The sequence below is a fragment of the Calonectris borealis genome, chromosome 1 (assembly GCF_964195595.1).
Source record: "Calonectris borealis chromosome 1, bCalBor7.hap1.2, whole genome shotgun sequence".
Classification (NCBI taxonomy): domain Eukaryota; kingdom Metazoa; phylum Chordata; class Aves; order Procellariiformes; family Procellariidae; genus Calonectris; species Calonectris borealis.
Window position 1 is genome coordinate 122,374,231 of NC_134312.1, and position 25,397 is coordinate 122,399,627.

Sequence of the window (25,397 nt, forward strand, 5' to 3'; positions counted from 1 at the left end):
CTTCTCAAAGATAATTAAGCTCCCTCAAGCTCCATGACCAGCTAGGGTAACAGCAGAAAAGACCTAAATTAAAACCTTCACGAGGGCAAAGCTGGCAGAGAGACGTACACCCTGCTTAGCGGCAGCTAACCAGCCCATCGCCACAGCTTCCGAACCTGGCCATGAGCACTCCTGTCACCCTCAGCTCGTGCACTCCACGCTGCTCCTTGGGTGGACTTGGTTTCAGGGGGAAGGGCTCGGAAGGACAGGGAAATTTTCAAGAAATCTCAAATCCACAGGGCATGAGGCTTCACCGGTTCTTCTGCTCACAGAACTACTTTCTTCTTTTTCTTTTATTTACTAGCTTCCAAAAGTTTGATGAAAGACCTTCATGAGCAGATACTAATTAAATGGAAAGTGGATGCCCTTTAGTGTTTCTTACAATTGAACACTTTCATGAGTTAATATTCCAGGAAATTACAGATTATCATTTGATCCCTTTAGGATTAAACTCTAGGAGGTTTAACTAGGATAGCAAGATAAGAAAACAAATCCAAAGAAAGCATGCTTTAAAGAAGATTTAAAGCCTTCCGAAAATATGCACTTGGCAAGTTCAATGCAGTGTTGAATCAGACACGGCAGAACCCCAGGCAACCCTTTCATGTATGTGAGATCTGTATCTTAATCTTCATTTTAGACAGTCCCAAATCAGACTGCTACCGTTTGTAGCATTTGAGCCAATTATTTCAAGTAATTTTAAAGCCGATTCATTACATTTCTAACTCTGAACATTCATTATTCTGTAAACAGCCTAATGGGAGATGACCTATACCTTAACTTGGACATTTTACAATGGTCTTCCTCTAAAATGGTCTGACAATCACAATATTTAAATCCTATGAAGTTTACTTTGTGTTTTCTATACATTTGGATTAGAAGTCCACATCGTCTTTTGTCAATACGTTGGGTTCACAGCTGAGGTACCATAACTTCAGTATATGGAAAAAGTTGCTAGCACAGCATTGCATTTCTCATTTGCTATTCCCTTGAATAGCGTCACCTAACTGGCTGTGTTCGTCTCATTACAGAAATGGATGCTATTTTTTTTCTAAAAAATGTGTGAATTCTACCAATACAAAGCACGCCAATGTTTGTATTTACCACTGAGGTAAGCAAGTCGCACACAGAAATTCTAATAAACACCACAGTTGTGAGAGAATGCAATGCTGCTCACGACAGAGAAGCAGTTCATTTTAGCCTCTTCAGCGCACAACTAGGTACCACGGACAACAGTAATTCATTTCCTTTTTTCAGGGCTTTTGAAAAAAGCAATGGCTCAGTTTCTAGTATGCCTGGGAGCCACAGACTGGATCGACTTGCAGTTCAAATGCAAATTTTGAAAGCAGAATCCATTACACGCTACAGAATTTAAGTTTTATTAGAATAGAAAAAGAGAGCTGAGAAATAACAACAATGAAACTGGAACTTGGGATGCATTCTGACACAGAAGAGTTATGAAAAGCAACAAAGTTTTCCTCATAGTACAATAATTCTTAAGGATGGACAAAAAGGATTATTTACCACTGCAATAAACTATATATTATCAATGAATGAGATGACTACTTTACTCCTTATATATGGTAAATAGACAACATAACCTGGATCATTTTGGAAGCCCATTATCAACAAAATCCTACTCAAAGAAATTAAGTCTGTCCCATCTCTACCAGATCACCTAAGATTATATTTGGGTGGCTAAAACCCAACACATTTTCCCCAAGTATTATTTCAGTTGGGTTTCCTAATTTCCAAAAAGGATTTTGTCAGAGGAACTTAGGCAGAGGTTTTTTCAGTCAAGTCCATCTCCAACAACTCTTGTAGCATAAAAATACAGGAAAGACATAAGCAGAGCTCTTCTATGCTTCATACTCAAGTATTTTAAGATCTTCAAGTAGTTCTTTTGCAAGTGCTTGCAGATCTGCATTGCGGCTATTTGACAGTGCAATGATACGCTGAAATGGCAAAGTGTCACGCATCTCAGAGGCTGACTTGGCTAATACTTCTGGCTCCAGAATCACAGACTGGAGGAGCCGCAGAGCGTGAAGACAAACTTCTGTATCCGGGTCTAAAAGTGGGGGAGGAAAAAATCCAGTGCTTATTAGAAGGGAGTCCAAAAACGTAGCATTAAAACTCTACAGTGCCATTCCTCATGACCCAGCAGGCAGACAGGGAATTACCGAAGTTTTGTAATTCACAGCTGCCATTTGGTGCTGGCTGGCCGGCTCTAGAAAGAACCTGAAAACACCCTCTTTGCCCTCCTCAGCAGCTTGTGCTCAGCAGTGTTTGGGAGAGAGAGATAACCAGGAACCTTTCCCTTGTTTTTCAAATGTTGAAAATGCTATAAATCAGGGAATTTATCAACTTGAATTTATCCAGTCAGTAGCCAAGATGTACTGTTGGATGCAATCTGATTTAAGAGCAGAACAAGCTATATCCCCTGACTATTCATACTTAAAAAACAAACAGACCAACTAATCAAATCTGCAGTAAATCACCAGGTGTTTTTTTAATTTCTTTAATTTCTTTTCATATAAGCTTTCAGATTTCTTCAAAGCTCAATAAAATATTAATCTTTATAAAACCTTCTGGTAACCATGTATCAACCTTCCAAGTGTTTAGTTCAGTCTACACAAAATGGAAATGGGTACTGAAGCTAAGCACTGCTGCTTAGGAATGCGTCAGAGAAATGTAGCAAAGACCTTTGACTGACTTAAGCTAGGAAGACATATAATAACTCTACTGTTAGGAACACAGGATGCATTTTTAATTACTGAAACATTAGAAGCATTATATTTTAATCGTTCACAACAGTCCATTTGCATTTAGTTGTTTATAGCTTTATCAAAAGCATCAGGTAGAAAGCCCTATTTTTGCACTTCTCTATTCTGCATATTTCAAATGAAAACGTGTAATATGTTTTTATGGCTGAAGGAGTTATTTGTTCCACGTGCCATGCATTTTTTATGTGTTTGTCATTAGCATACCTAGTCTTCAGCAAGCTTTTGATAAAGCGTTGCGCAAAAATGTTGAGAAAAATTCATTCAGATCACTTTGCGCACAAATCACCAGAGACCAAAATCTCACTGAAGGAGCATAGATGCAGTGCAGCGATAAACCACACTGTACTGAGTTTGAAGGAAGCATTTGGTGGGCTGAGGCAAGTTCTTTCCTTTCCTGGCTTATTTAATACCTAACACTAGTGACCTGAAAAAGGACTAAGGAGAATTATTCATTAAAGCATAAGGGGAAATGTTGAAAGCACCCAGGGGAGAAAATGGAATGTGATGGAGAGTGAAGACGACTATGGCTTTAAGCATGAAACTGACTGTCGAGATGGGAATTTTTTAAGTAATTCCCACTAACACATGGCTGAAATATAATATTAAAGATTGTGGCATCTGATCTACACCCACAAGCCAGGCACTATCTCTCTCTTCCTCCATTTTCCATCATAAATGAGATATGTAGGTCTTTTCTACCATACTTTCTTCCCTATTTAAAGTGTAAACTTCTTAAGAAAGGAATTCTACTTTCTCCTGAGAAACTAGCAGAGTGGGGTATAATCTGAGGACACAGAAATTGTCCAAAACCAAACAATAACATGCATTTTCTGATTTTCTGTGCAACGAGAATCTTAGCTATTGGGCATACTGGACAACTTTAGACATTCAAATCAGCATTTTAAAAAAACAACGATTAGTCCTGCACACCCTGCAGAAGTGGCCATACCCATAGTGCAGCCACTCCACCTGGGCTGAAGGCTCTAAGGAGTCTCTTTCCATCATCATCTCCAGCAGTACCTGCAGATGCAATTTTCTGAGTGATGAGCAATCATAACTCATGGAGAAATGCTGCAGCTCAGCCTCACAGACAGCAAAACTGTATGTCCAATTTCTTGGGCAGCAACACTTCAGTGAATCCTTTTGAAACAACTTGGATGCAAGTTTTGGTTTTCAAATTTACTCTGACCTAATCAAAATATGACTAAAAGCCTTGAATTCATCCTCCCATTCCTTCCATTTTTGTCTTCATGCCTGCCAGAGGGTTTTTTTAATTCCTTTTTTTTTTGTCAGATGTAACATTCAAACTCTGCACGTATCACCTGCCCCCTTTCTCTGTACTTAGCATTATTCCACGTTTATTCACCGGAAGTAGCAGCAACAAACCATAGCCCAAATAGGTAAGAAGAAAGAAGCTTTTGGGACTGAAATCTATGTAGTTCATTACAATCTTCCTCCGCATGACATTATTCCTCCATGAAATAAAGCCATTAATACTTCTAATGGCTTGCAGTACTGCTGGGAAGCTTCATATATGTAAGATGCTTTAAATCCCTGGATGAAAAGTGCTTTGTTATTAATATTGTTACAGGCATCTATATTACTATTATCTGCAAGTGTTTAAAGGCTGTAGAAAGTAAAGGATTGATCAGGGAAGAAGCGTTAGCAGGGGGGCTAACAAAATTAGGATCTGTAGGAGATCAGGAAATGATTCCCAGCTTGACGAGCAAGAACATTTCCCAGTAAGAGCAAAGAGGTTCTAGGAAGAATCTCCAGCAGCAGCAGCCAGGGAAGCTCAACGGCTTGAGTCACTCAAATGAAGAACAGATTAGGCACTCCGGCGTACAGCAAAGGAAGGAAATGATCCTGCACCAGAACATGACTTAATACGCATTTAACCTCTGATTGCCATTGTTTTGCGTGTATTTTGAGATGCTTCAAGTTAAATAAATATATATGCCTTAAAATATACTCCCCTAGGATTACATGCGGTTTTGAGAATACTACTTATTACAGATAATCATGTTTTCTAAGAGGATTTAAAAAAAAATACCCTAGAAGTTTTTCTCTTGTCTCTCCAATACCATTAGGGATTTTTTCTAAAAACCCTGTCTAAAGAATACTCAGAAGAAATGTAAGGAATCTTCATTATTCAGCATTATATTTATTTCAATAGCTTCCAGATTTAGTCATTTCTACACTAGCTGAGTAACATTTTGTTTGTACAGGGTCAAAAAAATCCTTTAGCTGTAATCAAATCACTGCATCATATCCTCCCAACAACTAGCACACACATCTCTTCAACTAAAATTTAAAAACTACAATCATTATTTCTGGGGACTAGGGGAAGAAATCAAGCTGCTTGCCTCAGTCAGGGATCACAAGTGCAGTGTAAGCCTACCACATCATAAAATGCTGATGCAATTTTAACAAGGTGCTGAAACTGCTGGAGCTTGCTGACGTTCTGCTAGCTGCCAGCACTACTGTTTGATGTCACTGGCTTTCAGTCACTGACAAAAGCAACTGATAACGTGGACAGATTTTAGTCACATCTGTCATTAGCACCATGCTCTCAGATGAACTGTTCCCTACAGCAGGGTTTAAGTAATTGCATTACATCAATGCTAAACAGCTTATCTACAATTGGCTCCAAGTTGTGTGAACTCAATTTACACGTGCCCATACCATTCCCTGGCCACCTGAATGCAAGATTTATTACCAGCAAGCTGTTTACAACTATGTCTATGTACAAGAGCAGTATTTCAAAAGCTTCCCACCACTGTCATAAATGTTACTCAATTCAGTTACTGTCTGATTGTAGGATGAAGGGGCAATCTGCCACTCCCCCTTTCCTTTTTATGAACCTGTCAGACTACCTACGTTCACAGCATGTCTAATGGAGAGAGCTAGGGCCACAGCTTGCCCCATGTAGATCTCTTTGCATTGCCAACGCTGGAGCTGAGCCAGTATCTGCAGCAGCAGAGAGTTTTCTAGATATTTTCATGATGCTGATAGGTTCTGAGGAGACAAGTAGTATTGCAATAAAGACGCTATGTGGGCAAGGAGCAGGGAGAACACCATGGCAGAAAAAAAGACTGAGCTTTGCTGCTGCAACTCCTATGGACACAAATACACTTTCTCTCTGCAACACATTTGCCCCAGCTCCTGTGTAACAGCTGGTTTGCTTCAGTCTCCTCCCGGGCCAGGTGGCTGCTCTCACAGCAGAGTTCAGCTAACTAGAATTCCCCACTCTCCTAGAGACACGTGCTTGTCACGCTTTTATCAGGGAAATCCTTGAGAGAGACTCCCAGAGTCCAGATCGAAGCAGCAATTTGGTCCCAATTTGCCTGACTGCTACTTAGGGGCTGCAAGTGAAAAGGAACTTGCACAGATGTCGCTTTGCAGCTGGCAGATTTGTGGGTGAGCTGTTAGATACGTTGTCCAGCTCCCATCCATCCTAGCTTGGGCTTCTGAGGATTCCCATAGTAGCTACTGAACGAGAGTAACAATGTAAGAACCAACCAATGCTTTACAACGACAGATGCATCTACCAGAGTTAAGGTTTCTTACATATATTCACAAAAGGAGAAAACACTGTGCTCCTCAGGAGAACGTCAGTTTGCACAAGTCTGCTGTTAGGCGCGGCGAGGACCTCGTCAAGAAACTCCTGCTCAGATGGCAAGGACAGCCATGCTGCGCCCAGCCAGAGCTCCATCTGGGCAAGTAACATTTGCAGCAGCTGCTTAGAGAAGAGTATGGAAAAGGGCAAGCATTCAGTGGGACTTCCCTCGGCCACTCTTCCAGCCTCTCAGCTAACTGTGGTTCAGAGACTTTCTGCGTCAGAGCTGACATCTTTGCATTTAAGAAAATGCATGTGGTCTTAAAGGGCAAGAAGGGCAATCCTCTTTTTAAGATTAGTTTTGTAATCTGAAGACTATGAAACTGTTGAGCACTTGAAAGACTGGTAATTGAGGTTTTGATTTACAAACCAAAATTTGTTTTAATACAGACATCAGTTTATAAATAGGGGGATTCTGTTTGTCCAGATGTCTTTTAAATAACATGCTGCCATGCAAATAACCTGAATTTTCAAAACCTCTCATAGCCATAACCAATTCAGACAGAAAAGCAAGGCATTAGAAACCTTCAGGGTTAGTCATGAAAAGCAAATATTGAAGTTTACAGACAGCATTAGCAAAATGAGAATGTGCTTCTTACAGGCATTTATAATAGAGACTGTCATTTGCAAAGAATTTGGATAAACAAAGTTAGATTTCCGTGTGGAACTGTGGTGGAGGAAACTGAAGGGCAAGATCTAAAATTAGTCATACTTCTCTTGTTGTCTTTTGTTTAATGAAGTACCTGGAGCAATTTCCCAGCTATAGATGAGAAATGTCACTGACATAGTCTCTCTGAATTCCATACTTTCTCATGTATCCAAGGAGAGCAATCTTTTTAACTGCATTCAAAGAAAAGAAAAGTGGGGAAAGCCAAAATAAAGGTAAAGGATAGTAAAAAAACACAAAACAAAAAAACCCACAAACCAGAGAAGAGCCTAGATCCTTTTTCTCCAGCACCCATTTGTTGGTAGATGTTCTGTACGATCAAAAATGGAAAACATAAATCTAGTTGTTATTAATACCTGAGCTGACTGCGTCGTCTTGTTCTTCAAAAGATCCTTGGCAAAGTCCCAATCTATCTCTTTGGGAATTACAGAATGAAAGTCTTATTGCATCTATAGAGGTAAAGCACCAGACAAAATATTGACAAATCTCAGGTGGATTTCTACCCAAAATTATATAACTTCTTTTTTTATTGCTGAGGACAGGGCTTCTTTAAATCTGAAAGTTATGTGAAACCCTTAGCCAAGACATCAACCCAGGGACAGCAGCTGATGGAGGAAATTAAAGCTGCCTATTTTCTCCAAGATGGGAACAGCTGCTCTGCAAACAAATGGTGCTCCACAAGAAGAGAACCCTACTGATCCCGCAAGCTGCTCCATGGACAGAAATCTGAGTCATCATTCATGTGCTTTATGCTGGCACCAGGCTTGAAGGTATAGGTAGGCATAGCTGATACCTATGCAAGAATACAACAGCTATGTAAGCTATCAGAGTATATTCTTTAGTGATCAGTGTTGCTTATTAAAGGGTGCCCATCTTTCAGACAGTGTTTAAAAAGGCGGAAAAAAAAGAAAAAAATAGCCCACCTCATAAAGTGCTAAAACTACAGGGATCTGCATTACCTTCAAAAAGTGTGTCAAACATTTGTTTTTCTTCTATTACAGCCTCCATAGTATAGCCTCCAGCAGAAAGAGCTATTAAGAATTCTTGTTAGCAAGTGCGAAGTCATACCAGCTCATCCAAATTTTCCAAAGACAGTAGCGAGCCCAGTTTGCTGCTAAGGTTCTTACTCCACTAGAAATATTTATTAGATTTTTCCTCCATTCTCTTCCAATCCATGTATTCAATGTCAAGGCATATTTCTGTCTCTTCAAAAAGCCTGCTAGACAACCCGAATCAAATCCCTCTTTGCTTCAGATACAACAAAGGGGAATAAAGAAAATCACGTTAATTATTTGCTCTCTTCACTTAATAGGAAGGACATTCCTCTTCAGAGGACAAGAGACTGGACAGAGACTGAGAATTCAGAGAAGGAATTTGAGGGATTTATCAGCTGCGTACAAGCCAGTGGGAGAAAAATGGCCTTGATGTATAGGCTGAAGTCACAGACACTTGCAGATTGACGATGGAAAAGCAAACAGGATGATTCTCTGAAAATAAAAAAAAAAGTCAGAGGATGATTTCTGGGGCCTCTCTTAGTGGGAACGCTGATAAAAGCTTACAGAACTGTGGAAAGCTGAATCATCTCATAAGCCTTAATCAAAACACTCTCCGAAGAAGCTTCCTGCAGGAAGGCAGCATATACAGGATACCCTGCCAGCAGAGTGTAGTGCTCTACTCTCTTGCATGGAAAAAAATGTTAAGACCTTATGCTGTAGCAGCTCCAGGTGTTTATAAGCTGAATCACGGCTAGCAGAAACTGAAGATGCTGGCCACGGAAACAGGAGAGGAGCAAGAGTGGGAGGAAGCTACTGGGTTTTGCAAATTGAAACATTTAGAAATAGATTAAATGTAGAGAAAACTACAGAGATCTCATACAAAATGATGGGAACAAGATCAGGTCTTGGATCTGACCTCTCATCTGATATACAAACTAGTCAGCCCTCCCCTGACAGTAAGCAGACTTCCTCCTAAGTCAGAAATCTGAACCAGCAGATGTGGTTTATCAGAGAATCTTAGTTCTTTGCTGTAACTGGAGAACTTTATTATCAAAAAGCAAAGGAATTAGCCATGCCCGTCCTTCCTTCTATAACCCAGCCATACACAATTAATACTTCCAAAATGCAGAGTAGCCTTTCCATTTCTTACTTCCATTAGCAGCTGCAAATTAATTATAACTGTGCCCCATTTCATCCTCTTATGTGACCTAGGAGCCTTCTTCAAACAATAGACTGCATCAAATGATTAGCTTCTTTATCACAACATTTAGAAGGGCACATTTGGGAACTCATAGTTAGACAGGGGTTTTGAGGGTGTTTTGGTTTTTTTTTTTTGCTAGAACAACAGCTTATGTATATATTACCCAAACATAAAGTAAAAGGAAAATCTGGAGTAAATCTTAAATTTCTAAGCACAGCAGAACAAAGGACCATATACTCAGTGTTCTCTGAGAATACAATTTTTCTCAAACTATATTAAAAAAACCTATAAAACTGGTGTTTTCCAACAGTCTTACAAGGATTACTTAATTTTCTGAGATGTCAGAAGAGAAAGCCAATGGCATTGCAAAGCAGGAAATTATTGGTGAAAAGCATGAGTACCTACATTTTCTGTAAAATAGTTGAGGGAACTGTGAGCAATACAAGTAGCTTCCAGTTTACCAGCCCAAATCAAACCTTTTCCAAAACTTCAATATCAAATTAATGCCTTGAAAAAGCAGATGCAACCTCCCTCACTTCAGCTGCTTTAGCATTTACTAGTTGTATTTTAGCAGGGTTTTGCACAGCAGCACAGAGCGCCAGGATGACTAACCTCCCCACTCCTATGAACTGCACACCAAAATCTTCTCACGGACAAGCCACAAAAACTTGAGAAAGCCAAGACAGAGCAACTCTAGGAGCAGTTCATAGGCAGGACAGCATCATGGCTCTGTCCTTACTGCTGTCCTCACTGTCCCTTACGAGCTGTGAACACAGCTGCCAGCCAAGTCCAAGGCACACTGGCAACGTCAATCTCTGCTGGCTCCTACGCAGGGATTTGAAGCCTCCGAAAGAGCAGAGCCTTGATGTCACTCATGTACCTGACAGTGGCAACAGAAGTCCTTGATGTCCCTACGTCCTGCACTGGCCAAAGGCAAAGCTGGGAATAGTACTCAAGCCCTGTTTGTTGGTTTTGGCTGGGGTAGAGTTAATTTTCTTCACAGGAGCTAGTATGGGGCTGTGTTCTGGATTTGTGCTGGAAACAGAGTTGATAACACAGGGATGTTTTAGTTACTGCTGAGCAGGGCTTGCACAGAGTCAAGGCCTTTTCTGCTCCTCACCCCACCCCACCAGCGAGCAGGCTGGGGGTGCACAAGAAGCTGGGAGGGGACACAGCTGGGACAGCTGACCCCAACTGACCACAGGGATATTCCATACCATATGACGTCATGCTCAGCACATAAAGCTGGGGGAAGAAGAAGGAAGGGGGGGACGTTCGGAGTGATGGCGTTTGTCTTCCCAAGTAACGGTTACGTGTGATGGAGCCCTGCCTTCCTGGAGATGGCTGAACTCCTGCCTGCCGATGGGAAGTAGGGAATGAATCCCTTGTTTTGCTTTGCTTGTGTGCGCGGCTTTTGCTTTCCCTATTAAACTGCCTTTATCTCAACCCATGAGTTTTCTCACTTTTACCCTTCCGATTCTCTCCCCCATCCCACCAGGGGGGAGTGAGTGAGCGGCTGCGTGGGGCTTAGTTGCGGGCTGGGATTAAACCACAACATCCTGCAAGCCCAAATGTTATTAGAGCACAAGAAAGGGTCACTTTTGTCACGGGTGAGCGTAGTTACAGAGGTTGGCTTCTTTCCCCAAAATGTGTCAGAACACAGTTACGTTTTCTTTTGTTAAATGGTAGTGAACTGATACATAGTTTCCCCTCAGGGTTCATTTTAAAGTTGGTATGTGAAAATACAGGTGGCTTTTTTTCAATCCACTTCATCAATTTCTCCATTCCCTATTTTTAATTCTACCATCCATAAATTTTATATTAATGGAATATTACATACAGTGCCAAAAATGTTGTGGGAAATGCACATCTTCTCCCTCTAGCTATTTGCCCTTTTTGTTTACTTTTAATCTGACAAAAGCTATACATAATCAGGTTACAGATATAAATTTCTGTTTTGTTCTTTGCAATACCTATTGCCAATCTACAGTCCCCGAAGTCACAATTTACAAGGTTCTTAGAGCAACTTACCATTCAATAGCCACCAAAGCAAAGGAATAAAACCTGGACTTTCACTGATGTACTTCAAGCCTTTCAAGTTGATACTCATATTGTAAAGTGACATTAGTATTAGCCTAGAATTGAAAGAAAAAAGATGTGATGTCCTTTGATTTCTTTGCATGTTTTAGCACCTTTTGCTATTTATGCCAAGCATGTACTGATGCAGAAGCCTATTCTAATAATTTATATTTTGATAAAAGAGGCAAGTCTCAAATTATATATAAGCAATGTTGTGCAAAACCTTATTTTTACTGTTAAACCAAGTATTTCAAACACATGGAAAAATATCCCAGAGAGTAAGAAAGTCTCATCAAACCCCACGAGCTGGATTACGTGAGGTGTGCAAAACCAGGATTTGGCTTTACGTGACCACACAATAGAGCTTTCGTGGTGACGATCCCCACTGGGCAGACGATCATCTCAAACAAGCTGTTTGCCTTGACGAATGAAAGGGCCACTAGGAAACACAGAAAGCAAGACTGTATACTGAGTACTAGAAACGACAAAGGAAGTCTCTGCTCCATCGGTTGCTCAACGCTGGCCTTTCTGTACACTGACCCTCCAGTCAGCTGAAACACAGACACGATGCTTACGCCGGCCTCTTTCACGCATCCTCTGTTCCTCCTGCAAAAGGGAACAGACGCAATACATGGCCAGCATACAGCAATCGCCAATGTAGTCTCTCTGCTGGCAGGGGAAGTTACTATGCCTACAGAAGCATTTGGAAGAAGGGGACGGGCCTGAAGGAGGGAATAGGAAGGTATTAGTAGTCCCAGCTCAGCTTAGCACGCTCCCTCCTAAGCCAGACTCGTCCCTTCTGCTATGGGTGCAGGGCAGAGAACCGGCTTGCTGTGCCTGTTCTCCAGCCCCTCGCAGTCAGGCAGGGCCATACGGTCTGGGCCATCGGGTGAGACCCTGCTGTGAAAAAAACGACTGCTTGTCTCTTAAAATGTCATCATGGACTTTCCTATTTACTCTGCTTTCAGGAATCCAGATTGATTATGTTCAATGTACAAGTGGAAATTTTTTTTTTTTAAAGTCAGTAACACTGGAATTCAGTCTGGCTGTAAACTGTGCTCGTCTTAGTGTAGATCAACACCACGATAACACAGGCCAAACGGTACTCTCACCTGCACCTCTGCAAAACCGTTTCCAAATAACATTTGGGCCCACTCAAAGCCATATTTTTTTTTTCCCAGAAGGTGATTTCTTTTGGTCTTTTATTATGGTCGCTGATGTTGAAGGAGGACAGAAGCCATATCCTGTCTTCCAGGTAACAGAGAAGATCTATGGCCTGGCAGCTAGAAAACATTTCCTTAACTGAGCATTGAAAAAAAACTAAGACGACATCTCTGACAAACCGGAACCAACACTGTCCCTTGCACATCAGTGTGTAGACGACAAAATAAAAATACATATAGTAAGTATATGTTCATTTCAGCCACATCTTCAAAAGCTTCCAAACCCAGGACTTCCTAATATATCAGCCTCCTAAAATAGGAAGTTCGTTAGTCATTTTGGAGCTGCACACATCACAGGTTATAAATTAAACCAGTCTCAACTTTTCAACAGAGAGAAAACCAGGTAGGCTGGAGAAAGGACTGCTCTAGCCTGCCGATCCCACCGGCTCCTCCCACGGCGGCTCACGCTGAAGTTACTGCAAACATGAAAAGCTTCAGTATGATCAGTAACTTGCAAAATCTGAAACCCATCAGGGAAAGGGGCTTGGCTACTGACACGCCCCCGGCCTTAGCCACAACAGAGCTGACATAATGTTGTAAGGTACAGGAAGCTGCATACAGAAATGGCAGCTTTGCCTCTTCAGGCAGATAAAGTGCCTGGGTCAAAATTTACTTTTAGCTGCTTTCAACTGTCAGACAAGTATGGTAACTTGGGGCTCAAAATGAGTCTCCCTTTCCAAAGCTATCCAGAACAATCACTGATACTCAATGCAGAGCATTTCGTTGGGATTAAATCTTCTGCAGTTTCCACTGAACTAAGTTCTGCTTTCAAACATTTGATGTTGATGTTGTTATGCCATCTTCCACATTGCTGATACAAGTTTTTTATGGTTTTGGTGGATAAAACCTTCTTTTTCAGCTAAGCAAAGTCTCAGTGGGCAATTTCCCTCTAACTTCCAGTAGGAACAGGACCTGATACTCAAAAGCAGAAAGCATCTAGAAAAAAATCCCCACTGACATTAACAAGACAAACTAATGCTCAGCCTCTTTCAGAATCAGATCACTGCTGTACTATGAACTTTGAGCCAAGAGGCCCCTGATGTTCCTGAAAAAAAAGCTGTACTCTGGAGTCAGAAGTTGTCTCACAAATTCTTTCACCCTTCTAGCGATGTTCTCCTGTCCCGTCTTTTACGCAGATCATCTTTACAGCTGTGGAGTAGCTGGAGGGACAGGGCATTAGTGCGCTTTATGATGTGCTACGATGGATGCTATTACTTTTTATTTTATTCCTTTTCAAAGATGATATCACGCAAGTCAATCTTCTGGACAATGAAAAGGGAAGATGAATGAGGAGGGCTCCTACAACATGTATGGAACGTGTCATGATACCCACTCACAGCTGGGTGCTGGGTTGCATACAGAACCATTACAGAGAAACAGGAATGTTATCCTCCGTTCTGGGGCCAGCTTGGCTGCTGCTATCTTTCACGACTGCAATAAACCTGCACGTCACCACACTGCCACCATTTCCAAACAAAAGGGAAATAATGTTATTCCGAATGGACTTCACACCTCACATCCTATTCTCAAATGAGTTCTCATGGCTTAAGCTACTATGCCACCAGCAGACTTTCGGACACTCTCCGTGCATACCTTCAGAAAGCAGGAAAGAAAGTAACCCACTGCAGGCCAAACTGAGTTGTAAGAGGCATGACTTATATTATGTGCTGTACCACTGTGAGTTTGATCACGTAGGCTCTTAAGTAGTAGGAAGAAGAAATAGTAGATTATTAAATCTACTGCATCAGTGGCCGCTAACAAGCAGTGAGGGGTGCTGTGGAACTGAAACTGCAGCTTGTAAAGCGTGTACACTTCTTTTCACACAGCCTCTGCAGCTCTTCCTTGGCTTCCAGAACCCAAGCCCTGACAAAGGAGCACAGCCATAATTATCTATAATCAGCCAGAATGAAAGTGATCAATAAAACAGTATCGTATAATGGAAAGTGTTAACGTTTCTTGACAATGTATTTCATCCTTAATCTGTTTGACATTTGCAGTTAGAAATAAAGTGACGTAAAAAGATATTGCTATGTTTGTGTTTTTATTTCACTTGTTTGCTTTGTGCAGACAAAAGGGACTGGTGGCGGTGATCCAGGGAAGTGCCGTGGTTTTGGAGTGTCAGAAGAAGACATAACCCACCCCACAAGCCAATGTAGTAGCATATTATTACTAATTAAACACACTCACCTGAGCAGAACATAGAAGCATTTCTAGGCCCTTTATACCACCTTCACTTCTAGTACTTGCACATTCTAGTAAGTATTTTTTGCGATAATTATTGCAAAAGTGCTTATTGAGGCAAACCTGACGCACATAATTACTGGATAAACAATACTTTCTAGGTTTTTTTTTTTTAATTATGCACTTCATAGTCTTCCTATTTAGGCAAGCCAAATTTAATTAACACCTTGTACTACTGTATCTGTCAATGCTTTCTTTAAGATCTAGAACTAAAGCAGACGAGAAGGTGCTTTAGCTGTGCTTTAATACATGGGATTAGTACATAAAATGTACTAATATGTACTAAAGTACGTATTTTTACTTACTACTTTCAACTGCTACATAAGCAAAGTTAAATATTCCAAACAATTTAATTATAGCTGTGAACAATTCTGTAAATGTTTACTGACTGCCTAACAATTACAAATGTTGAGCAAACCCTATACCCATGAGAAGAAAACCTAAAGTCTTTCATACCACTGCTATTTCAGAAAGGCAAAGACACCTGTGAGATTTCAGTCCCAGCACTCATGTAGATGCCTTGGATATATTTATGACATACAATGGATATTGTAGCAGTGCTGGAATAAATGACAGCTTTTCCCTGTAAATTTTTTATTTATATACCTGTACAAGTAAAACACAGGATTACTAGAACTAGAAGAGGAAAGAGAATTCCTCTCTTTATCAGCTTACTTTGTTTGATACTGCTGTGTGTAGAATTAGACTCACAGTTTCCCCTGATTTGTCACACAGTAAAGAAAAATATTTTTGAAAATAAAAGCTAGAAAAGAATTGTAAAACCTCAAAACTGAGCAAAGGACAAACATATCCTTGAAAATAATCAGCCAAATTTTTTCTTTAACTGATTAAATTTTAAGTTAATGATGTCCTTTCATGTAATACCATGGTGATGTTTTGAGAAAAACACATTGCATTTCCAAAATAATGTACAGACATTTTCATCCATGAGGTATAGTTTTAAAAATGTGTCTCTGTCTATTTGTATGTATATATATATGTGTGTGTCTCTGTGTGCATGTGTGTGTGTGTAAACGTTATTTATGATGACTCCAGAGTCCATCTATACCTAACTTTGAAATTTCACTACAGTTTATGTTAACTATCATATCCTTATCTCACAATTGTCTTTCATTTTACGGTAGGAAGAAAAGGGAGTTCTTCTGACACATCTGCTTATGAAAAGGTTGATTATTTAAGATTAACAAGTAGCTAAAAAACATTACATGCAGAGAACAATTTAAAAACAAACCAACCAACCAACCCCTAAGCCCTTTCTTTGCTGGGCTGGGAGAGTGTAAAATCCCAAAAAGGACAGGAGAGAGGTCTAGTGTTAGTAATGGGTTTTAAGAACTGAACAGTGACAAGATGTAGGGACCTCATGGACAAAAAGGAACCTGACCAAAGACATGAAAGACAAACACAGGGCAAACATTTTGCGCTAAAACATTGGAGCAAATTAGGATCCCTCGTTCCATGACAAGGCCATGAAGAAATCTCCTTTCTGACATATACTCTACTGTCATAATATAACAATTTTTTTATCAAATGGCAAGTTCAAAGTAAGAAAAAAAATTGTTGGTCCTGTGGAACTTCAGAAAACATTATCACTGCACTGAATTCAAGCTATTGAAACACACGTTTAACGTTTCTCACTTATCAAATACCTTGTGCAACCTCTTTTTTAAGCTTTACTCAATTTGTTAGCCTAAGAGGCTAGTCCCTGTTGAATCCCTAGCCACTTCACGGGATTGTTTTATGTATATTTTATCAGTATTGCTGTATGGCAGCCAAGTTTATATCACCATGTGTAATTCTTCTGCAAAGTAGGCAGATTTTGAAATATAATTAAAAAAACACCCAAAACATCAATTCAAAAGGCCCTCAAATCCAATTACATTAATACAATCTGAAATGACCAAAAATAGTTTATCTGGATCCATAGACACACATTCGCTTGACATTCAGAGTGTGTGTTTGTGTGTGTGTGTTTGTTTAGGAATGCTTTCCTCTCCCTCCTCCTCTCAAAATGAAGTCCCCTCTTGTTATTTTTTTTCTGTACAGATTTTGAAACAGTATAGGTCCTCTTTTCATGGTTTTTTTTGTTATATACATGAAGGCAGAAATTACCTTTTCTTTCTTACGTTGAGATTCTCATACAAATCTTTTAGTTAGGGCTTTACCAAAAAACCCCACTGTTGCAAGGGTTAACTACCTGTTTTGAGTGCTAACCTTCAAGCCCAACACTTGGGAAACACAGTAAACGACTGACATCGAAGTATCTAACCACTACCTACAGCACAGGCTATTCAGCTTCCCCCTCGCTGCCCAACAGGGAAAGGCAAGCACCTTCAGAGGGCAACTCGTCCCCCCTAACATGGGCTGAGCCAGCAATCATCTGATAGCACCAGCTCCTTCCACCGGCTGTGGGAAGGAGCCCAGACAGTTAGCAGATACGTGACCTCTTGCTTTCTGATAGCTGAGCTTAGGCAAGATAAAACCTATCCAAAGTTAAGACCGAGCCTGATTTCATGCCTATCATATACAACCTGCCTAAGTGCGTGCATGGACGCGGTCAAATTACTGTGGCTGACAGGGTTGCTGTTTGTCAGCTGAGTTGTGACAGCTGGCTTGGGTATGAAGTCTCTGTGTGTGTGTGTGTGTGTGTCCCATTTATGAAAAAAAACACCACACTAGCCTAAGCCATCTTCATGAACAAATTAACCAGGTGTACGGGTCAAGCGCCCACAGCTTAGCAGATGAGCAAGTACTTATTAAGCCACAGAAATTTGCTCAGTCAAGGCCATATATCCTCAGCTTGTAACAGCTCTGAGAAAAAGGCAAAGACAATAATTTATTTAATCTCTCCATCAACTGGAAAGTACAACTTTTCCAGCATCTGAACTGTGCAACATGGCCTTTTCTTTACAACGCTGTATCACAAGGTCCCTTTATAGGCATTATCTTCTAAAAACATAAGTGCATGGTGCTTCTGGCTACTAAGTAGCATAAACTAATTTAATTTTTGCTCTTAGCAGATACATAAGTCACTTTCTTCACTAAGCAAATGCAGCGTTTTACAGTCTTCATATTGGAAGGGAATAAATATGAGCCGACATTTCCCACATCCTCTCTGTTTTAAAACGTGACCTCACATCTTCCTTATCTGACCCTCAACTCACGAGCCCCTCCTAAGATAGAAGAGCGCATCCCTGCTCATCTCTACAATATTATGGTGCTTAAGAGACTTCCGAAGAGACCCAAAACCTGGATGAAGCTAGCCTTCTAGCCAAGCCTGGTAAATCTGCAAGGAACGCTACTGTGAAAAGAGTTTCCAAAAATTATGTTTCCTCCCTAGGAAAGGAAATAATGGGAGAGTGGGAAAACTACTCTCACCACTGTGACTTACACTGCAAGATAACACATTTCATTTGAAAGGAAAAAAAAAAGTCATCATACACTTTAAATTTGGTACAGAGTCCCGGCTTCATGTCTCCCAGGAGGTGCATCATTGTGTCCAGTAATTCACGATTTGAACTAACCAAGAACTCACGGCCACATGCCAGCGCAGCCACATCTGTGAGAGAACATAAAACATCACCATAAAAATCATGTTTCAAAAAAAAGTTTATGCTAATTATCAGGACCACTAAAAAGATATGTCAGCTATGAAGAATGAACTATGGCGTCTATATAAACTTCAAATTATATTTATCTACATAGCAAACACTGAAGCAGCAAATTATACTGGTCAAACTCCTTCATAATTCTACTTTGATAATTAAAATATTTATTCAGAGTGGTCAGTATCCTAACAGTAACACAGTGAATTATGAAACAAAAGGTTGGATTCATCTGCACATAATGTGGGACTGAAGCAAAGCTGACAATTATAGGTCCCATTTTAAAGAAACAAGATTGCAGACCAATTGCTCAATCCAATATACCGGCACATTACACAACCAAAACTCTTATGGACATCTACCCAAAAGCTCTTTTCCTACCTCTCTGCAGGTGCTGCATCATTCACGCACAAACCAAAAAGGCAAAAATATTTCCAAAGACTACTGCTCCAAAGCAGACTTTCCTTTAGTATTTTCCCTTACACTTGCCCTGTACGTTAGGGCCTCCTTAGGTGCAAGAGGTATCTTCCAGCAACCCGAGCTTCTTTGTACTGCGCAATTGGCCAAGCCTCCTCCAAACGCGTGAAGCGCGGCGTATGTCACTAGGGACAGAACCTGGTTCCCTGGCCTCCCATTCAGGGCAAGTTTGGGGATCTGCCGCATGATACAGTTCTTCCACTTTCATGCAGCCTCAGGTTCCCTATCCTATGCACATACATCATGATACCTCTTTTAACCTCAGAATAAGCAGAGGTACTATGGACACAGCATATAATTAAAGACTGTTATTGCAATGTTGGTGCACACTGGGCTGTGTTAAGATTGCACCTGCACTGAGAACTTCTGTTCTGGTGTTTTCTAACTTCTCAATACTTGGCACTTCATGAACACCTCCTCAGTGTTCTTTTAATACCGCTTTCTAGCGTAATACTACTTTACAGCGTAACTAGGGGTGATTAAACTGGTACCTTCTACATCGTTCATCTGACTGTATCCTCTATCACATTAGAGTTTCAGCAACCTCCTTTCCCAAATTATAGAGACAAAGAGACAAATCTTGGTCATATCAAATTCACTGGCAAAATTTATACCAGCTTCAGTGAAGCAAGATTTTGTTCCACCATCCTGATTCCTCCTCAGGCAGAACCACAACACCTCCCACCCCCTGCCCCAGCCTTTAAACATTTTCTTTGTTCAGAATTTACTTTTGCTATGGTTTTTTTCAATTAAGCAATTGGAGAGAACTGGATTCTGCCTTGGTACAGTAACATAATGCATCACATTGTTTTTTATTACAATCTTTAATGGCACCACAACACCGAAAACCACACATTTAAAAAAGTGATGTTAATGCAAGGTTCACTTAACTGTATCAATACCCACTGTTTCATCTATCTTGCATCACATCATTAGTGTAATTTTGACAGTTGCACAGTTTCACAAAAATGCAGATGACGTTATCAACCTCATTTCTCACAGCCTGCCAAGCCAAGGGCAGCCATACTAAAATAGATCTGTGGCTTTCCACTTATTTTCTGACCCTATAAAGAAACGTTTAGTATGGAAGTCAGGTTTATTACCTTTTACTTCTCTTAGCACTATGGACTCAGGACAGTGAAGGTGGGGTCCATCTGGCAGCAACAGAACTCTTAAGCAGTTTCAAAATGCTGAGCACATACCTTAAGATGGGGCTGATCTACTCGCATCATCTGCAATTCATACATCTTGAAGATGTTAGCATTATTGGTGATTCAGAAAGTAAATTGCTTGACATTTACAAACTAAGGTGAGCACACAAGACTAGTAGAATGGTCCTTGTTTTACTCCAGATTGAATGGACGCGTTAGGGAATTTCAGAACTCAATGGCTCTTACCCGTCTAACCCTTAACTGTGTCACAGACAGTACAACGCCTCACAGAAGTGCCAATGACAAAATCTGCTAGAACTTTAAAAGACTAGGAAGTCACCTAAGGTATCAACATTGACTAAATATCTGACTTTGAAAAGCTGTATTTACTGCAGCACATATAAGGCAAAATAGAAATTCCCAGTACACGTGGAATGCTATTCTGAGAGAGAACATTAACTTACTTGTTACAATCCCTGCCAAAGCTAATACAAACTGATTTTCATCAGAATCCAAATCCTGCTGTTTCATGTCTTCACTTAATGACTTCACAAAGCTCTCCATGGTCTGTGCAGTGATTGTGAAAAACTTTACTGCTTTACTCTGCAAGTACGGAGGAGAAAAAAAGATTATACATGCTACAGCAACTATGATTATTAGATGCTACAGTAAAACTGGACAATCTTCAAAATTCCTAAAGCATCCAGTTACTTCAAAAAACAACAGAAAATAGCAGGTATGCACTAAGTGACGTTTGATCTTCTAATATTTGAAACCATTACCTCAGAAGAAAATGGGAAACTACTCAATGCTACATTTATTTATAAACTAAACCACTGCGTATTTACCTCCTAAACCTACAATAATACATATCACACAGCAGAATTAAAGCTTATTTTCAAAAGTGAGGATATTATCTCTTTGCTTTGCAATAGCTGCACCAGGTGTTTCACATTTACCTGGGCTACTACAGCAGCTTTTGTCAAACACCCTATCCAGCTGAAGACTGGAGAGCAGCCTGACTTAGTGACTTGACATGAATTTCCTAAGAAAACCAATGAAATACCCAGAAGAAAAGCAGAATTCAACTGGATCCTAACAGGATTCATTAACTGCTCAATACAGGATGGCGAACAACAGGCTAGGTAGAAGTTTTTTAGAAAAGGAAACGGAGGTCTCTCCTGGGTCACAGGTTGAATTTAAGTCAGCAATGTCACGTGAGAAAGACAACCATCACGCCAGAGCGCACAAACAGGAGTACTGCCCGTAATTATGTTACACAGTCTTCTGCCTTCAGCAGGAACACTGCTCCATTTTGGGTATCTCGGTTGGGGAAGCAGCCACCTGGTACAAAGCTCAGGGCAGGTCAAAGAGCCTGGTCAGAGGTGCAGACAGAGCCCACAAAAAGAAGGATGGAGACAACTGTTTCTGTTTATTAATAATTCTGACCTGTAAAACATTGCTGGAACACTATTTCACACAGAGGATGCTGGTTTTCATAACAAAAATAGCATAGCAGAGAGCCCATAATGCCAGGTTTCCCAGGGTCTTTAATAATTTTGCCAGTTGTCCCATGAAGCAGTTGAAACTTTTAGTCATTCCCGGCAGCGACCCAATGGGAAAGCCCAAGAAATGCCTGAACTTTTATTCACTTCACAAAGTGTCTGAAAATTTTAGTATTTTGTCAAAACTACTGCTTTCACAGTATGTGCAAAGCTACTGGTAACATTTATTTATTCCTCCACTGCTGCACATTCACCACATCAAAGATGTACAGTTCCTGTGGGGTGACTCCAGCAACGGGGCATACAAAACAGGGTCAGCCAATACTCAATATTTTCACAAATGATACTGTGGTCCCACAGCAACAGGAATGAAGGGATCATGGGGCAAGAGAATGGAAAAAAGTACACTTCTGCATGTGCTGGATGTACTTTTTACACTTGTATGGACACCACACCTCAAAGATGGCAATTTTAGCATAAGCAGTGACTATAGTTCAAGAAGCAGAGGGCGTGAGAGAAAAAGAAGAGAGCCTACTATAGCAGACTAGTATAAGCTATTATGAAAATATGTATTCATATGGGAACATAACAGAGTAGTAAGCAAACCAAGTAGTTGGTATGTTGCACAGAAAACAAGCAAAATCTTCTGTTTGCCAGTCTCTTGAGGTGCCGCTGGTGTCCTCTCTGCTGAACCTTCTTTCCAAATAGCCATTAGTTAACTAGCAGTGAGGTCTGAGGAGCTGCAGCAGAGACCGATCAGGGTTATAAAACATTACGTACTCCGTGCGGTCTCTTATTAGCTTGACAGTATTTTCATGAGACTGAAGAATGTCTCACCCACAGACATTGAGATAAGGACAGTTCTGAGAGCAGCCATTAAGGTGCTTGAGCTCAGATGGTGCAATTAACTCTTTGCTGTCCAAGTAACTCCTGCATGAAAACATCAGTTAATGTGCAAAATTGCTGCCATAAAATATAAAGCTGTTTGTCACCATAGCAGATAACTGAAGTAGTACACCATCTTGTAGGATCCAAAATTTCTCAAAGTTGAAGCAAGTCTTGATGTTGTTCTGAAATCAAACCCTCAGTTTGCATTTCCATGTGAAAGCCCTGTCATGTGGATATCTGTTTGAAGTTTTTTGAAAGACATCTAAAACAATCTCATGGGAATTGATTTACTTCTTTTTTGGCACATGTAGGTAGGCATCCTTGAAATCAATCTCTCATGCAGCTTCTCTAGATGTTTCTTCAAGTTCTCTCTAGAAATGTTACACATGAGCAGAAACAGTAGGCATCTCTCCCCCACTGCATTGAAAACTACTTGTGTTACATTTCAAATTTGCTGCTCGAGTTTTGACTTCCAACCCGTATGGACACAAATGGTATATTGGTCCCAAACATCATTTCAGTCAATCTGCATTACAGAACTGTATGAAAGACCTACTTCTGTATCCGCACAAAGACTGAAAAAAGCTCAAGCATCGTCCCCTAAGGCATAAAATGATTTTGAATTGATGCCACCCTCCCCACATGCTTAAATATGAGCAACAGTTTCAAAGCACTCTTGATGTTCTTATACATTTCTGTAGTTCATAACATCTTCTCAGGGGAGGAGGGAAGATGCTACAAGCTGTACAACTTGTCCAAAAATAACCCAAACCAAAAACTTTGTATGACAAATCTCCATCATCTTTTAATAACCTGACTCATTGTCAGTTGTAATGTGTGGTTGATGCAATGCCATACAACCCATTTATGTTTTTGCTAGTAGTCTTGCTGCAAATCCAGGCACGTTTCTTACTGTGTTATGCGCACCATCACAAGAAAATGATGCCCAAAAGTGTTGCTATGACCTTCACCAGAAGTATAGCAGTTCAATGGGCTCTAATGATTGCTGGGAATGATTCTAGTAGAAGTATTTTGCATTTCAAACAAGCCTAGAAACAAAAGTATTGCATCTTCACAGTTGGGCTTTTTACCCTTATACAAATCATCAGGTAACAGTTTTGTTTTTACCTAATTCTAAGACTGCTTTCAACAAGGCTTCTACTAGTTCTACTCTCATCTTGTAGAAATACGGTCATTTTCATCACTGCTAGAGTTTTGTTTGTGGGAAATGTACCATTTCAATACTGTTTCACAAGTCAAACAACAACGGCTAGTCACTAAATATTGTCAACTCTTACAGTTATAAACTGCTCTGAAAATACAGAATGTAATTTTATACTTGTTTTATTGCATGTGGGGGCTCTGTAGCAACACCTGCCTTTTTTTTTTTTTTAACTGCTTTATACAGTGTTTTTACAGACTTTTTCCTTAGTAACTGCTGCTGCTTGGATCTTGAATCATCCAAAGTTATCACCAAAAGGTATCACTGTATGGCTTTCTAATATCCAATATAAAGTTATAATTGTATTTTGGTGCACCCAGACTGGAAAACCTCTTACAAACATAGTAGTTTACCACTTACTATAATGAACTAATCCTATTCACTCAGCTGTTCATCATGCTGCTGAAAAATCAAGCCAGAAGAAACTGTGGCACCAGTTCACTTAGATTAAATACAACAATTTCTTCTCATGTTAGCTGTGACAAAACTGAAAATCATATTTTTAATCAGGCCTGTTCCTCTGATCCCTCCTAATTCCATCAGCTGCACTTGGCAGTGAAACTGTGTTAGTTGTAATATTACTATTGTCTTTAACGGTTGTTGGTTTTTTTTCCCAAATAAGCTACCTGTCTGTGTTTAACGCTGAAAACTTAATAAGATCCTCTAGCAGCTAGGCTGTCTAAATTTCCAAGAGTCATGCAAGTGTGAAGGCAGCACAAAGATTTAAAGAAGTTGAGAATCGATGGATCTGTCTTCCTTCCATGGAAATAGCTCCTCCAAGCTCTCTACAGGCATGGGAACTGCTGCATGTGCCCCAGAATTATTTTCTTCTCTGTTAGCTTGCAAAGATATTTAGATTGTGCTAGCTGTAGCCTTGCTTCCAGTTTAACTGTGTGTGGTGGGAAACAGATAATCCTTGTTTGGTAACATAAGAATTACTTACTGCATTTATTCTCAGCCTGCTTCGTAACACTTTATAGTTCCAACACTTCTTAAATGAGAATGGATGGTTCCCGAAGAATATACAATTCAGAAAACACTTTTGCTGTCCAATTAGCTTCTGAAATATATCCTTATACTAAAGTGTGTTACAGAGCAATTTTAAAGGCCTACAGCATTACCACCAATAAGTATTCACCTGCCATACTTACTCCTCCTAGAATGGTTTTAACAGCTTCCTCATTGCTAGATACACCCCACAACAATGTGCACACCGCTGCACCCATTTCTGTGCAATACTCTGCTTGCTGCAGGAGCTGCTGCTTGGCCTCATTCAGCTGCTGGCGGAGGTCTAGTTTCTCCTGAAATAGCGTAAGGAAATGTTGGTTGCACTTCATATCAGCCAAAACAAGTTTCTAGGCTAAGAGAATGAACAAGAAACATCATCATGGCCATATGTGAAATGGGGGGGGGGGGAGGGGGGCGGGGCCAAACTCACAGCAGTTGCAGATACATACCTTCTCTCCTGAGCTATATCTAAGTAGTAAGTACATCGTGCAGGCTGACAGTAACCAGAAGCCTGTCCACAAGGTCAGACCAAGCGACCCACCGAGACTGAGTGGCACCTAGAGAAGTCTGATAGGAGAGTCTACTCTTCCTAAGCAAACAGCTACACGTCTCTTCGAGAGAGAAGGGATTTCAGCATCAGAGGTCAGCCTTTCCAGACACCTTACAAAAGATACTGGAA

The 25,397-nt window shown here is 40.4% G+C and overlaps 1 protein-coding gene across 1 annotated transcript in view; it reads right to left on the reverse strand.

Annotated features, from left to right (window-relative positions):
• Positions 1–1,399: 1,399 nt before the first annotated feature.
• The window catches only part of HSF2BP (heat shock transcription factor 2 binding protein), a 36,708-nt gene continuing 12,710 nt past the window's right edge, over positions 1,400–25,397 (reverse strand). The window contains exons 4-8 of the mRNA XM_075133374.1: positions 24,862–25,011; positions 20,560–20,698; positions 18,304–18,421; positions 11,333–11,436; positions 1,400–2,104 (exon numbers count right to left, since the gene is read on the reverse strand). Coding sequence (XP_074989475.1) covers positions 1,896–2,104; positions 11,333–11,436; positions 18,304–18,421; positions 20,560–20,698; positions 24,862–25,011 — 720 coding nt within the window. The 3' untranslated portion in view covers positions 1,400–1,895. The remainder of the gene's footprint in view (positions 2,105–11,332; positions 11,437–18,303; positions 18,422–20,559; positions 20,699–24,861; positions 25,012–25,397) is intronic.